General features: G+C 41.8%; 2 protein-coding genes across 2 annotated transcripts; one reads left to right on the top strand and one right to left on the bottom strand.

Moving 5' to 3' along the window:
- Window positions 1-14,048: 14,048 nt before the first annotated feature.
- Window positions 14,049-16,138, top strand: LOC6498058 (UDP-glucosyltransferase 2). The gene is made up of 3 exons (XM_001961952.4): window positions 14,049-15,327; window positions 15,495-15,711; window positions 15,770-16,138. Exons 1-3 carry the CDS (start codon window positions 14,217-14,219, stop codon window positions 16,059-16,061), a joined length of 1,620 nt encoding a protein of 539 aa, XP_001961988.1. The 5' UTR covers window positions 14,049-14,216; the 3' UTR covers window positions 16,062-16,138.
- On the bottom strand, window positions 16,089-16,899 carry LOC6497482 (kunitz-type serine protease inhibitor). The gene is made up of 2 exons (XM_032451778.2): window positions 16,397-16,899; window positions 16,089-16,339 (listed from the first exon to the last, which is right to left on the bottom strand). Exons 1-2 carry the CDS (start codon window positions 16,512-16,514, stop codon window positions 16,164-16,166), a joined length of 294 nt encoding a protein of 97 aa, XP_032307669.1. The 5' UTR covers window positions 16,515-16,899; the 3' UTR covers window positions 16,089-16,163.
- Window positions 16,900-16,938: the final 39 nt, after the last annotated feature.

Raw genomic sequence — 16,938 nt, 5'->3', positions numbered from 1 at the left:
TCTGCGCCCCAGGATATTGTAATCCATTGTCCTGTGTGTGTATCTATATGTGTGTGTTCTTCATTCGTTTTCACTTAAATTTTAATTTGCAATACAAATCAGTTTTCAGCTCGTTGTATGTTGTTTTTTTTTGGTTGGGATTTTTGATTTGGGGCCAAAAGCGTTTACACTTTAATCTGGAATTCAATTAGCCGCATCAAAGTGATGGCGAATAAAGTTTCCGAGGGATAATAATAATGGCATTAAAAGGGAATGAGGATTCAGATTGCCTGGAAAATTGGGTAGGGAAAATTGATTGACTTTTAAAAGGGTTTTCCGGCAAAGGATACACAGGACATTGGTCTGACTTAATTTAATTGAAGCCGAAAGGCAATGTAGTTCATTTTATTTTTTATTAAATCATATAGTTTATTTTTTATTATTTTCCAAACTAAAGTAATTACTTCTCTCTTGCCAGACTTGCCAGATTATCTTTAATGAGTTTCACATTTTAAAATTTAAATGCTTCATGCTACTCACTTCGGCAATTGAATTTAATGAGTTTCAATTGAATGGCCAAAGCAGGTGCAGAATAACAATAGTTTTCAATTTAATAGTTATCTCAAATAATTGGAAAATTAATAAACTTAAATTGGGCAAACATTGAACTCTCTTAATATTTAATAAATTTTCCAAACATTAAAAAGGACTCAAGGAACCAAGTCCCCTCTCTCTTGATGGATTTTCCGCATATTAAGTGTAGAAATTTCCCACAATTAGGATATGAATATTTAAATCCCATTTTCCTGCTTCCGAATACCGTACATTCCCATGACTTTGACTTGTCGACTCCTTTTCCCAGCATTTCCTCAATGGCTCTGGCCACTAATCCTTTAACTTGGCCAAACAAGAAACATTGATTTTACCCAGGACTAGGATATAGGATGTAGGATGTAGGATCTAGCGACTTAAAGCTAAGCCCATTGCGACACACTCCGTCACAGATTGACTTTTTGTGAGATTTCCCGACCGAAAGCCAATTAACCAATATTTAGACAAAATATACAGGATCCTGTAGGATTTTCCCAGAGTGCGTGTGTCGGGATTTTGGGTTCCTGGCCGGATTTGGATCCGTACAAACATCGGATGTGCCGTCGGCTCAGTTTTAGTTCTTTGACGGTGTCTGACAGCTTTAACCTCGGCGTTTGGCAATTGTCGTTGGTTTTTTTTGTTGACAATGGACAAATAGTCGGCGAACTTTTCCATTTCAAAGTGACTGACTCCGCCCACCGTGGCGGACCGTGTTGTCTTCCCTTGGACACCCCTTCCCCCCCCACCCCACCACTTCCCTCGTGGAGTCGCGAGCGGTAATTAACATCATGTCATAAGTGTACAAAAGCAAATAAATAAATAAATAGATAAACACAAACAGAGCGCAGAGCGGAGACACATGAAAGACCCGGACCGAATATTTCCCAGCGCTTACAGGCGGCCATATGATATATGGCATCGCACTGACTGACTTCCTGCTATATCCATTTGTTGATATTATTATTACCATTATTGTTGTTATTTTCGCTGTCAACACATGGTCGAAAGGATTAGGCTCTCTCTCTCGGATCTCTGGGATGGGGGAAACACATGTCCCGGTATTTTGCATTTTAGGAAACAACAAAAAAAACATCAAGAAAGATTTTTTTCCGATGCCTCACGGAAACGGAAAAAGGCAGCTAGATGAGATGAGGCCATAAAAAAAAAGACGATGGGAAGGCCAGAAACTATGGGCCAAGGACCTGCACCAATAAAGAAGTCATCGGTCGCAGTCATAAAGTCATAAAAAACTATAAAACTTGGCCTGCTCGACATTAGTAGCCTGGCATTGTTAGTCCTCGTCCTCGCAGCGGCGCAAGGAAAAAAAATTTTCAAAAATGTTCAAAAATGTAGAGCGTAAAAAATATAACAACGAGAGCAAAAAATCACAAAATCATCATAAAAAGAAAATGACAACTTACTTAGTCACTTCTTTGGCATCATAAAAATGCATGAAAAACAGAAAACACTTCGCAGAAGATGATGGGAGACCTCTGGACTTCTGACCCGGTTTTTAGCAATGTTCTTCTTTATTTTATTTTTTCATCTTTGGTTTCAATTTTTTTCTTCGGTCCATGCATATTTTATGGTATTTTTTTCGTGTTTCTACGAAAAAAATTAGATTTTTTAGAGCAAAAATGTCAAAGTCGCAGTCATAGGCAATAATTGTAAAATTGTAAAATGACTTTTTAGTGGGCCATATGCCAGAGGTTTCACTTTTCCACCAAATCGACTTTTTGTGAGCGATGGAAAAAATGAAACTGAAGATAATTTCAAGTATGTACGAGGGCGTTTTTTGGGCACTTCGTTTGATGACCTTCACTTGGATAATGGATGATGGAATTTTTTCCCATGAATCTTTCGAATCTCAAAGCTACTGAAAGAAGTTAAATGGTATCCTTGTTTTTTCCGCGGAATGTTTTATTATCCTTGGGAATATGACTTTATTCTTGTTTTTTATGCAAATATATTTTGGGGAGATGGCATTTGCCCAAAATCCAATAATTGCATACACTTTTTAGAGAATATTTAACGCATTTCTCATTCGATTTGGAAACCGAATACCATTTAAGAATCAGGACTCAAATGTGCTTCGATTTGCATTGAAATAATATGAAAATTTAGAAATAAAATGTTGGGTAGGTTTTTGGCCAAAATCATGATGTTACCCCTTTAAAAATTTTCGAAAATTGGGTCAGATTTTAGTTGGCCAGGTTTTGATGGAGAATGATTCTACTTGAAGGTCTAAGATCGGGAGGGTATAACATTCGATGATCGGACAATTTTTAACAAAAATGTGGCAATTTCCCTTCAGTAAATTGATGCCCAGAGCCTTGTTGACCAAGTTAACACCATAGTGGCTAAAATATCAACTTTTGGGACACATTTTAGCAAATATTTCAGCCATTTCCTGTCGGATTCAAGAAAGTAATACCGTTTACGATTAAGGGTTTTATTTGCCTTCAATCTGCATCAAAATATCTTGAAAATCGAGATAGATAATTTGGGGTCGATTTTTGGCCAAAATTATGATGTTACCCCTTTAAAAATTTTCCAAAATGGGGTCGGATTTTAGATGTCCAGGTTTTTATAGAAAATGTTCCTACTCGAAGATCTAAGATCGGGAAGGTACACATTCGTTGATGTGACAAGTATTATAGAAGTTATGAATAATTTTTTGAAATAAATCAACGCATTTTCCAACTTAAGACCATGTTGATGGATGTTGGGACATAATGTAAAGTTTTCTGGCAGTTTTAGCCAATTTAATCCGCATATAGAATGCCCCACATATAAATCACACAACTTATTCTTTAAAATTAGTTTTATTTATCTTTCACCCTACTTACAGGACTCTATGTCCTGAAACCCTAGTCCGTAAGAGTGTCCTTAGCTTAGAGTTGCTGTCCCAGTGCTTTGCTGATCCGGAAACAAGGACGTCGGTGCTCTCTATCAGATCCACGTAGATGGGGAGCTTGTGGGCGATGATCCAGCGGAGATGGTCATTTTGGTTCCTGTGGTCGACCAGTGGCTTGTAGAGTATAGATCCGGACGATGTCAATGAAGAAGGCGATGGAGTGTCCTGTAGCATGAGAACCCAATGAAGCAGACATCCTTGCGGCGCATTCGACATCCTTGGCAGTTGTTCTGGTGATACAGAATTTATTATATGGAGATAATTCTAAGCAATGTATAATATAAGTTTATATATAATTTATATATAATAAGACATTGTATACAATTAAAATATAGTTCGATAATAATTTTATTTAAGTTATTTAAGAAAATCCACAAAAAACATTTGTAGGACTCTAAACTTACAATAAACATTGATTAAAAAAAATTTATCTGAGTTTAAATTTAGGTATTAACAATAAACTCGAGTAAGATACATCAAGGGTCAGTGCATAAAAAAAGTTTGAAAAATTAAATATTTTGCCAACAACCTTATAGTAAGTTACGGCTTCTATTGTTTCAGTGAATTATCCATAACTTTTTTATTATTTGGCCGATAAATGAATGTTATACCTTCCCGATCTTAGATCTTCGAGTAGCATCATTCCCTATCAAAATCTGGCCATCGAAAATGTGACCCAATTTTTGAAAATTTTTAAAGGGGTAACATCATGATTTTGGCCAAAAATCGACCCAAAATTTTATACCTCAATTTTTAAGATATTTTGATGCAAATTGAAGGCGAATAGAACCCTGATTCGTGAATGGTAATCCTTTCCTGAATACGATACAAAATGGCTTAAATATTGGCTAAAATGTGTATAAAAAGTGTGTATTTTGGCCACCATGGTAGTAACGTTGCTCATAAGGCTCTCCGCTTCCAATTATTTCAGAAAAATTGTCATATTTTAGCTAATAGTTCTCCGATTGTCAAATGCTATACCTTCCCGATCTTAGATCCTTGAGTAGCATAATTCTGCATCAAAATCTGGCTATCGAAAATCTGACCCAATTTTCGAAAATTTTAAAAGGGGTAAATCATGATTTTGGCCAAAAAACGACTCCAAAATTTTATTTATCGAATTTTAATATATTTTAATGCAGACTGGAGGCTAGAGGATTGCTGATTCGTGAATGGTATGCCCTTTCGCAATCGAATACATTTTAGCTGAAATATTGGCTAAAATGTGCCCAAAAATGTCTCAAAATGCTACTTCAAAAAAGCCGAACGATATTATGCCTTCAAGAGTATGTAAGCTTCGGTGAAGGTTAAAGTACTGGTAAGTCAAATCAAGGTAGAAGGCGTAACTATTCTTCTGTGCTTAAATAACAAAAAATGGAATATAATAGCAGCCAAATGGGAGGGGTTAAGCAACAGCACAATTTCCTCGCCGAGATGGAAAATGGCAAAAAGCCTTCGGTTCAAGGCTTCGGTCCAGCTCGAAAGCAATTTGCGATTTCATGGCAAAAATCTGAAGGAGAGAAAGCCGTACATATTTACAGCGAGATGAGGCCAAGATGGTAAAGAAAAAAAAACAATTCGAGTTATTGGAAATGCTTCCAACGAACTGTGTGGGTATGAGAGCCGAGCCGCCACAGCGAGCGATTTCCCTGGCAAAACGCCAAAAAGATGAAAAATTGTTCCACGGCAGTCCTTGAGATTCGCATTATAATTAGGTAAATATGGGCATTGTAATGGCGATCCATGCGAAGGGATATACAGTCCGTCCCAGTCCCAGTCCCAGTCTCAATCCCAGTCCCAGTCAGAAGTCAAGGCTGCGAAAGGACGAAAAGATTCGGGTGCATGAGGCATTGTTGCGATTTGAATTGCTTGCGAAAAGTATCTAAACACACCATAAACGCGTCACGCCCGCGACTCCGCGAATTGTCAGTCCAATAACAAGGATTCCAAGGACACTGCAACGACCATAAGTTGCCGCGAAACAAACCAAAAACCAAAACAGGCACTGGCTCTAGGCCTCGGAGCGAAAAGGGGTGTACCCTTTACCAGTGTAATTAAAGGGGTGTGGACGGGTGACACCAGGTAGCCGAAGGATGTCCTCTCACCCGTCCAAGGAGGCTGTAAAACCCTACCCTACGAGTCCTACCCGAGAACTAACCCTATATTGGCATTGCCCTTTCTGGACCCTGAACTGGACTTTGGCTTTGGGCCATTGTCTTTCGCATTGCGGTGGGCGCGACGCACTTTTACTCCTTCGCTCACGCACGACCATCGTACCTGGAAAACTATCGCGAGGACAAAAGGAGTAGCCCAAGGATTAGTTCGGATGGCAATTGCATCTGTATTAGAGTCCTGGTGGCTGTGTGAGTGTGTGTGCGATGGTGTCCTTGTGGACAAAATACCAACACCATATTCCGAGTGTAGCGAATTAAGCAAGGGTTAGTCCGCAGAAGGGTTGTGCTTTATTTGCGAAAATAATTAGATTAATCCTTTGACTTTCGTTGACTTCTCTGGTCATATTAGTGCCTCTCGAGGATACTCCTCCACAACAAACCAGTGATTTCCTGTAGCGAATCCAAAGGGTTTACGGTTGAGTTAGGTTTTGCTCAGTTACTCCCCGAAAGGATTGCACTTTATTTTCTAAAATAATTAGATTAATCCTTTGAGAGAGGGTAAGGCAATATGGATTTTCTAAGCAGTTTACTTGAATGAAAAATATTTAAGATGATGAGAAGAGGGTCTATACATGATAGGTTGGAATTTATATTTTATAAATTGTTTAAATATTTAATTCCTTTAGAAATATTTTTCTGTCATAACTTACTATCCTCTACCTCCCAAAGTAATGACTCACCGACAGGCTCCTCCCTCTGCGATATCTTGTGGGCTGTCAGCTACCTTAAAAACTTCCCAACTCACTCGCTCGCTCACCTGGGAAAGGTGGGCATTCTCTTTTTTTTTATTATTTTTTTTTTTGCCGGTTTGGAGGTTGGGGCTTATCGATCTGAGCGTCAGTCATGAGCACCTACCATCATTGCCGAGCTGTTTGCTCTGCGGCCATAAAAAGAGCCAACCCCGTATTTTGATAAGGCCCACGAAAATGTCGCAAAAACATAGTGAGTTGGTAAAAAATCCTAATAATAAAATATATATAAAAAAAAACGGCACGAGGAGCGTTAAAACAGCTTCGGGGCAAGAGGGAGTTGGGGGCGAATGAAATAGAGGGGTGGCCAGGCAGTGACTTTGATTTTAGCCGCCGCGCTTGTCATAAACATCGGCCGACTTTCATATTCTGCCGGCTGTTTCTCATCTTTTCCACATTTATTTTCCTTTTATGCTTTATTTGCGTTTGTGATTTAGCAATATGGCGGCGACGACAACGGCGGCGGCTACGACGGCCGGTGGTTAGCTTATCCGATCCGGGTGGTTTGGTGGCCGCCGGTGGTTGGGCCCTGCCCTGCCATGGCGGTCGGTGTCTGTGTCGGCAGCCCCCAAAGCAAACCATCGACCGCCAATCAAAAATCGTTGCCAGAATTAACCCGTTGAATGGCGGATGGTGAACAATAGATGGGGAAATATATCCAACCCACCATGGGTTAAAAAATTCATACAATCTACCTTGATTTCCAAAACGATACTATGATTAATTAATAATGGAATTGCTTGAGACCAACTTGCTGGAGGGGGGATCATAGGACTAATTGAATTGGCATGAATGGATTTGGTTTTTGTTCCGATTTGGGTCGTAGGTCTTTTCAATTAGCCCCCCAATCACCTGGGGAGAGTGTTCGCGCCCCGGCCCGCGTCTCATTAAGGGGCGAGTATTAATGAAGGGCGAGACCTTTGATCTGCTCTGGACCAGCGAGGGGGTGACGGCCACCCATTGATAGATAATCGTAATGACCATGTAACCCCACCGCTCACAGCTCACCGGCAAGCCAGTAATCCAAGAACGAGCATGTAATTAATAACGATCCAAAGAGCCCTCGACCTATCCGATCACTTTTCTAGGGAAGATCTTGTAAAGTATTCAAATTACGGGGCGACGAAAAGTGTGAAAATGCGTTTTGAACGACACGACACGTCGCACCCATAACATTTGGTGATTTATGATGGCAAAACATGTGCGACCCACAGAAACTGACTCGAAAGATCAAGGGGCAGGGCTCCACTCCTGCTCTGATCCTTGGACATAGCACACATAGATCCCGATCCTTCAGCGCCACTTGCGGGAGTGTCAAGTGCCTGTTTGCTCCGATTACATGCAATGTTGGTTATTGGGGCAGTGTTTACAGTGCGGCGCTATCCATAAATTACAGAATTACCCATCAGAGAAAGCAGTTCTCAGGTTCACTCGCCGTAACCCGACCCGAAATCCTTTGGCGATAATGATTTCTGAAAACTCCTCCGCCTCCACCACGATCCCCTTAGTTTGTTTACATTCTCCCAGAGACTAATTGTCGACAGGATTTTCATCTGGCAGAGACTTTCCGGCACATGCAAGTGCCTCTAACACAGCTAATTTGGAGTTCAATTTAAATATATTTTGTTTCGTTTTACTGGAAAATCACTTGGGAATTTATTGGTCAACTCCAGATACTTCTGTGTGTGGTCCATAATCGCATTTCCATTTGCATTTCAAGTGCGTCCTGTGTCTGTGTTTTGGGGGAGTGGTGTGCTGTTGCTGGTTTTGCAGTTGCATTTTTACGACTACTTAGGAGTAATACTCGTTTCGGGGAATCGGAATGGAAATCACAAGTGCTGGTAGTCTGGAGTTTCCATGGGAGAACGGTAGTAAATAGTTGCAACACTGAAGTGGCTGCCCGTGGAGTTCCAGCAACGGACTTAACCCACTACCGAAACCCACTCCCCCGGCTTATCAGTAGACTGCCCAGGATTGTTTGGTTTCGTTTTGACAGCCAATGCAAAAGGAGCCGTGTTATGCATCTTGTGGTTGTTACAAAACATTCCTGACTCTAAACTTCGAAATGGAGAAGTCTCGAATATCACAGATAGTCATTCCAGGGAGTACTCAGACTGTCGGATCATAAAAAGAAACAGATACTCAAGTGATGTTACTTGAAAATATACCTTTAATAGTTTAGGATTCTAACTAATCAGTTTCAGAAATATCTAAACCATATAACCCCGTTATAATATCTATGCCAAATCGATTTATAATTTAATGTCTTAATCAGTGTCCTTCAGGTGTTTAGGTCCTCCTTCCAACTAATCGAACTTCGTTTCACGGTTAACCCAAGACTGGCCGCTCCGTCACCTTGGACCACACACAAACCCATCATTTTCCGTACCATAATATCCACATCCTTCAGATTCTCAGGTTCTGGCTCCCCTGGCCATCTCCGTCCTGCTGGCAAACTAGTTACAAATAATTATCTGTTTGGCAAATACTCGGAGACAACTTCATCCGATCGCATCCAATTGCAATTATGGTCCAGTGGCCTTGGTCCATCGCCGCTGGGGCTCCGAGGCTACGAGGTTAGCCATTCCGACCATCAATGCCCGTTTTTGGCGTATCGAATCCTCGGGGAATGTCCTCCCGGAACCTGAAGTGCTGCACCAACTCCGGGACTTTAATGTTGTGATTAGCATCTGCGTTGACAAACACAGTGAGCGGTCCCAAGGCGACGAATCCTTCGCATAGGAAATCCTAAGGAGGACTTCAGGTCCAGAGGAACGTAGGAGGACCCCACCCAAGATGAATAATTATGGGCGATCTTTATGCTAGCACCGGCTCCTTGCTGGGACCGTTAATGCTCAAGTTGAGTCGCGGGGTTCCAGAGAGAGAGGACGATCGATTCCAGGGTTGTTCGTATGGCCAGCAGGCAGGCAGGCTGGCTGACCAGCTTGAGGGAGTTACCTGCGGCGTTTTGCTTTGGCATTCCAAAAATCTTCTTACCTTCAATTGATGCGCTTGGCTTTGTTAGAGAGAGAAAATATTCACGCGTATTCCGCCGAAACTCGCTAATGGTCACAGCAAGTCGTCCGATCGGACGAAGCCTCTATATATGTATGTTTCCACTGCAGGGCATGTTTCAGCCTTGGTCCCCGCCTGTGTTATTAATGATGGAAATTTGAAAATACAGAAGGTTCAATAATTGCAACATCATTGGGCCTCCTCGATTTCTCAACCTTCGGACTGACTTTTGTCCCCGGGGCCGTAAACAAATTGCTGGCATTTCGCCACACTTCCCAAACAAACACACGCGCGTCCCTGAGAATCAAATATACTACAGTATACCTTACAAGTATATACATTTTAAAGTATGAACATGGTTTTATAGACCCTGGTACCTATCCCTTCGATCCCATCCGCTACGATCGGCAGCACTGCGTTTATATTGCAGCAATTTCGTATCAATTGAATAGTTTCCACGAATATGCACAAAGGCCATAAAACGCGTCGCGTGGTGAAGGCTCAGATACAGATACAGAAACTATCAGCAACACTAACTGGTAACTGGCAGAAGGACAAACTCCGGCTTCTGCCCTTCTGTTTATGCCAATTTTTATGTACGAGAGGAGCTTCACCTTCACTTTAGTTGGCCTGCTTGGCCGGCTTGCCTGTTTCTGTTCCTGTTCCTGTTTGAATGTTTGCCTGTTTTATTGGCCTTTTTGTCATTGCAATTCACGTGTAAAACAAGCCGAATGCCAAGTTTCCTTTTGGCCCGTTTTTCCCCCTACCCCTCGGTACCGGCCCGGTTGATCCTTAAAGCCAAAAACCCAAAAACTCAACGATTGCGCGTGCGCGCCTCTGAATTTGTTTACATTGCGCGCACGCCGCCGCTCCTTTCCAGGTTTTCTCTTCTTTTTTTTTTTTTTTAATTTTAAAGGCGCACGCCCGGTATCCGGAATCCGGAATCCTGAACCCTGAATCTGGAATCAAGTAATGAACAAATAAACACTCCTCCGACAATGAAGCATTCCCCTGAAATTGTTCGCATCAAAGTTATTTAAACACTTAGGGAGTTGAAAATAAAAGTATCCATGGCCTTGGATAAAGGAATAAGAAATATATAGAAAATCTTAATACATTTTATACGTCTACTGGAAATGATAGGCCTCTTGGTCATGCTTCAAAATCGTGAAACACTTTACCCCTAAATAATGTCACTATAATTATCGAATTACTTTGTCACTCCATGTCTCAACCACTCCTGTCGATTATCACTATCTTTCAATGCTCGATTTCCGCAATCAGTTTCTGCATAACTTTGATTACTTTTGTTTTTTATTTACTTTTTAGTTTAAAGTTTAAACTATTCAAATTAATCTTATCAAATGCAATCGCAGCCCCTCGAACCAGTGACAAGTTGCAGTTAAGCTCCCGTCCGGCGACGAAAGGCATGTTTGTCGGGATTTAATCGGCCCTCGATGAGGAGCTTCTTCACTGGCAAGAAACTAAATGCCAGATAAGCTATCGACGAGGACCTGTCTGTGGAATGGCTTATATCAGCTGGCAACCCCTTGAGTGACGAGTTGCAGACCCAATTCAAGTAGCTCGTGCAGCTCACCTTAATACGCCCCTGGGCATTCAGTTTTTTCAGTTTCGGTTCAGTTCGGCCACTCGACGGGGGACAGGAAACTGCAGCTCCAAATGACCGCCACTGCAACTGCATTTCTGCTCGAGATTGGCTCGGGTAGTTATCTGCTGTCAGTCCCCAGCTAGCCAGATAGCTACCCGTCATTGTCCAGGGGCACGAGTTCCCAGCAACTGACGGGGGAAAGGCATGCACTCACAAAAACACGGGACTATGTTCCAAACAAATAAAAGGATATGAAATATGCATTTAGGGATATTTTCGCAGTGCACTGGCCATTGTCCAGCCCTAATTGGATCACTAACTTGGTCCCCAGTAGGTCCTACTCCCTCATCCAATCTCAATATCCTTGGCAGCTGTCTGGCCAACGACGCCCGCTGGGCACACATGTCCTGCCATGTCCTTTGATTGCCTACTAATCCCAGGCATCGATGCTCAGGCGACAATCGAAGTAAACAGCCAGACAAATGGGCAAACAAATGAGTGGCCCGGGCGTGTGTTAGTCCTTAAACTCTGCGAATTGGATCATAACTGCGAAATGCTGAAATCTGTGCAAACAGCGCTCTAATTAAGTCCTGCGGCGAGGGTCCTAGCTCCAAATGGCTGACCATTAAATTGGAGACAATGGGGGCGCGTGTTTTCTGAATTGCGTCACAAGAGCATTGACTTTTCCAGAAGTCTGGGGGAGAAGAGGTCTGATGTCACTCGGTGGCGAAACAATAGAACTTTTGAAAGAGGGAGGAATGGTCTACTCGGGTCTAAGAACACAAAAAATTAATCCAAAAATAGTTTTAGTCTTTAGTAGGTCTTTAGGGACTAAGATAAAGCCTAAGAGCTTCGAAAAAGGGCACAAAAAATTCATTAAAATAAAAAACCAGCATCCTGATAAAGCAAGACCAGAAGTGCCTAGAGTAAGTGGGAGTGCCAAATGGGGCGTTTCCCATGAGTATTTCGCTTGACCCTTGATTTGGCCCCCAATCTCCAGAGAGAGCCAAACTATTTCCCCACAGAATTCTAAAATAAAGCCGTAAAACAGCTCTCAACCCGATGGACGAAATATCAGCAATCTGGGCCTATAATGGGGGCGTCAAAGTCGCACCGAAACTACCGCTCAGAGCCACTCACAGCCACCAGGAATCGGAGCTCAATATCTAAATGACAGTGCACAGAAAAAAATGTATCCCATTTCATATTAAGCCTTTCCTTTACTAGAAATAAAAGCAAGCCCTCATTTTTTCCTGTGCCTCAGAGAAATATAATTATTCCCATGGGCACCTACTTATCGCCCGGAATGTTCACTTTTAATTGCCCTGCTTGTCGAAATACAATTTGCTCTGACTGTGGCATTCGCTGTTGTTTAATTTTTACACACTTTTTTTTATCGAAAACGAAAAGAACACTTTACCAAGAAAACACTTAACGTTAACTGGCTGTTATCGAGTGTGAGAGTGAGTGTTTTCCAAGAGCCAATCGGCAGTGCCAGGGCCTGGGAAGTGGGTCGATAGAACGCCCACGCCCCACATCCACTCCCCCATCTCGGATAGTTCCGTTCCCCAATTTCCCCCCACTTTTTTACCCTCGAGTGTACTGCAGGCGCCTAACGAGCCATCATCAAGAGACCTCATTCCAAGCTAATGCCAGAGGGGCCATCATTTCAAAACTCTTCTTCCAATCAAAAATCAAAAAACACTTGAAAAATTATGATAACTTTGAAAATAATGGGATAAATACTTAGCTTTGAAACAAGGCAAACTAATAGAAAATTATTTAATAACTATAAGCTATGGCATAAGATATAGAGGACTTTGGAAATCCATATTTTATAGATACTTTTTCCCTAGTGCATTGCTAGGCTGGGCAGGCACTTCAAATTACCGCCACTAATCTTTGCGGGCATGTCCACCGGACCCGTATTATAGGACCCCGGGACCCATCCACACCAGCGACAAGCGGCAGAGACCAAATTCAAAATCCAAAACCATAACCAGCGACCGCAGCTCAAAGTGCAAAGTGCACTTGACAGACAGACAGCCCAGCCAGCCAGCTGCTGCAGCTGAAAAATGTATCTGTATCTCGGGGCGAGGTTGTCCCTCCTTGCTGCAGTTACACTGCAGAGTATCTGTGTATCCATGTCTTTGTAGAATGTCCCATGGGTGATTCAGGCCTCTGCACTGCAGTTCCACTGGCAATTACATTATTATCGCTTCACATCGCTTGCGGTTCAATTAACGCCTACTACTGTCCATTATCGTTTTGTTTTGGGGGCGTGTTTCCGAATCGCCATTTCAATTCAATTGTCCAGTTTTGATATCTTGAGGCTCTTTGAAATCGAAGCTTAGACATTCGACTCAAAGTTGATTTGACACTTGACTTGATTTAGATTTGGTTGAGTGTGTGTGTGAAAGGATAATCAGATTTTGATTTTTCTTTTACAGGATATGAAGAGGAATCAAGGGTAATGTGACTCAAAGGGCTGTTATTGATTAAAAATTTATTAAATTAATAAATTTTTCATTTTATCTAATAATTTTAAGACTTAATTGCATTATGAAGGAATGTATTTTATTCGTTAAAGTCTTAAAACATCATGGTATTGTTTTTCAAAAAACAATTGCTGTTCATTTCCCCGTTTTAAGTGGCGACACCTACTTTCATTATTATTCAACTAGGTGGCATCACCAATTACTTGCCCATATAAGTATGCTATGAAAATGTAACCTTTGAAATAGGCTATGATTTTTTTCAAAATGGAAAGAGAAAGTAACCGGAAGTGGCAGAAATGGAAAATAAAAACAAAGATAGTTCAAAAAATAAAGAAAATGGAGTGACTTAAGTTAAAGACACAACTTTTTTAAATAAAAAACATAATCTATCATTCATGTTGCATCAAAAATACAATTTTTAATACATACATTTTAAATTTTCTTTTTTTATCGATATTGCTATCGATATCGGCATTAGTTCCAATTGGAACTTTCCAGCGGAAGCCTGCCAAGTGCATTTCACGGGAACTGCACTCGCCAATCAAAAACCACAACAAACACTTCCCTCGATTAACGACTAATGGGACAAACACAATCAATATACACGATGGACGATAAGGTTATCAGAGAATGGAAATCTGTAGAGTTAAGTAACCGATTCATTTGGTGGAAAACAACGAAACGATGACGACGTCGTGGATGACCAACCGGGTGATAATTGTACTTTTTTGGATGAGCTTAATAGCGGGGATTCCACGCTCCGCTACCGCTGGAAATGTTTTGGCCGTCTACCCGCACTTCGGCTTCAGCCACTTCAAGGTGGTGATGCCCATACTCAATGAGTTGGCTAAACGTGGTCACCAGATCACGGTGATCTCATACGTGAAGAATCCCCAGGCCAAGGAGCTGCCCAACTACGAGGAGCTACTCATCACCGCCGCCGACGAGGATCAGTCGAGTACGACCATTAATTTGGTGCCTCTGTCGGAGAATACAGCCACCAGATCGTTGGATGTTCTGTTCCGGGAGTACTTGGCTCTCCACGAAGAAGGTCAGGAGACGTGTGAACGACTCTACGGTAGTGGTCATGTCCAGACAGTACTTGAAAGGCATAAAAAGAAGCCATATGATCTGTTACTCACAGAGTACTTCAACTCGGACTGTCAACTGGCCTTGGCCAAGTTAATGGAGCTGCCGATCATAGGCCTAAGTACTTGCGCTCTGATGCCGTACTACTACGATCGCATCGATCTGCCGGATACACCTTCCTTCATCCAATCGGAGTTTGTGGGCTTCGCCGGTTCTCTCAAGTGGCATGAACGGCTCGTCAACTTCATTCAGGCCAAGATGCTGAAGCTTCTCTACAAATACCATTCCAATGCAGCCGATAATGCCTTGATAAAGAAGCATCTTGGCGTGGAAATAGACACTGAGGAGGTAGCCCGCCAGCAAACTGCTTTTATTTTTGGGAACCAGCACTACTCCCTGATGGGAAGTAGGCCGCAATCCCTCCAGTTTGTAGAGGTGGGTGGAGTCCACATTACCAAGAAGGCGGAAAAAGAGCTTCCAGAGAGTATTGCCAAGTTCCTAAATGAATCAGAGGGAGTCCTTTTCATCAGTTGGGGTTCCATGGTTCGGGCTTCAAGCATAGACGAGGACAAACTGGAAGCCATCATAAGAGTCCTCACTGAGCAGGACTTGAAAGTGATTTGGAAATGGGAGGCTGACGAAACCCCCAAAGTCGACGCTTCCAAGTTTCTGTTTGTCAAATGGGCCCCCCAATTAGCTCTCCTATGTGAGTATTCGGAAAGAATTCCCTAAACTGGTTTCTCATTACTATTTATTATTAACAAATGGTTAACACATAAAAGTGGTCGAGAACCTGCTCTTAAAATAAGAAAACCGGCTTAGGGTTGTTTACATTTTAATCTAAAATGATTATATTTCTATAATCTTTCTCAGGTCACCCGAAAGTAAAATTATTTTGGTCTCATGGAGGATTACTTGGAACTACAGAATCTGTCCATTGCGGCAAGCCCTTGCTGGTCACTCCCATCTATGGAGATCAGTTTTTAAATGCCTTTTCAGTTCAAAATCGCGGAATGGGCCTCAAACTGGACTATGAAGAGATTACGATAGAGAACCTACAAAAAGCTTTTAGTAAGCTTAGTGACACTAGGTATACAACTCATTTGTTTTACAAAATATTATAATTAATATAAAAAATTGTATTCTAGTTTTTCAGAACGTTCTATGGAGATCTCTAAGATCTTCAATGAACGACAACAAACGCCTCTGGAACTGGCTGTTTGGTCTGTGGAACATGTCATAAAGAACGGCTTAGTGGCCGCTAAACTCCTACAATCTCCAGGAATAGAACTGAATGGCTTTGTCTACCACTCACTAGACAGCATACTCCTCCTATTAGCCATTCTTCTAGCCCTAATCCTAGCTGTGACCTTCTCTTGTGGAGGCAAGTCATCGAAGAGTGGAAATAAAAAGTCTGGCAAGAAGACTAAGAGATCCTGAAGGCAGGCCAAATTATTACACATCCAATTCATGACAATTTATAAAAGATAAATATATATATTAAGCATTAGTAAAAACTATAGTGGCTTATTTTTTGGTGGCTCAGTAACGTAGCCGCTGCATGCAGTCCCTGCGGCACTCTTCGAAGGTCAGGAAATTGTTTTCAGTGGAGGCGCAGCCGGTATAGTAGAAACTTTCGCAGTTTCCGGTATCCTTGTTGTAGGCATATCGTAATTGTCGGCCACGACACAGTCCTGGGGCTTTTGGTTGCCTGCAAGCTAATAAAAATATATATTAATTAAGGTATGTTTTTATAAGGAGAGTATCCTTCTCACCTATTAGCTGCTTCACCTCCTCGTGCGTCTGATTCTCCAAGCTTGGCAGGCTCTGGGACAGGCTGATGATTCCAAACAGGAGCCACAACAACACCTTCCAGCTCAGAATGGCCGACATTCTCACTTCATAAATATACAAAATTATTATAATCTACAGCACTTGTATCACAGCCCTTTTTTTAATATTTTTTTTTTTAGAGTTTAAATGTTCCGTAGTGATCTGCACGAACGTCGAGCACAGAATGTTTTCGTTTGAAGTGTCTTGCAGTTTGACAGATTTTTCTCGGCTTTCTCTGGGCGACAATTCTTCGGCATGGGCACGTAGACACACTATAGACCTTTTGGCCAAATTCGTTTTCATTTCAGCGCTTCTTCCTATTTCTGCATAGTTTCGGATGCACTCTTTCCCCGATTGAGTGGAAACGTGTGCCGCTGAGAAGCTCAAATGGAGGAAGTGCCTTGGATAAGGTCATATGGTTCGAGTATCTTTACATTTTGTAAAACAAATAGTGACAAGTAGTTACCTATTTGCACTTAAAACA

This window comes from Drosophila ananassae, chromosome 3R (assembly GCF_017639315.1).
Source record: "Drosophila ananassae strain 14024-0371.13 chromosome 3R, ASM1763931v2, whole genome shotgun sequence".
NCBI classification, from domain to species: Eukaryota; Metazoa; Arthropoda; class Insecta; order Diptera; family Drosophilidae; genus Drosophila; species Drosophila ananassae.
Note: the sequence above shows the minus strand (reverse complement) of the source record. Positions and strands in the feature narration are given on the sequence as shown.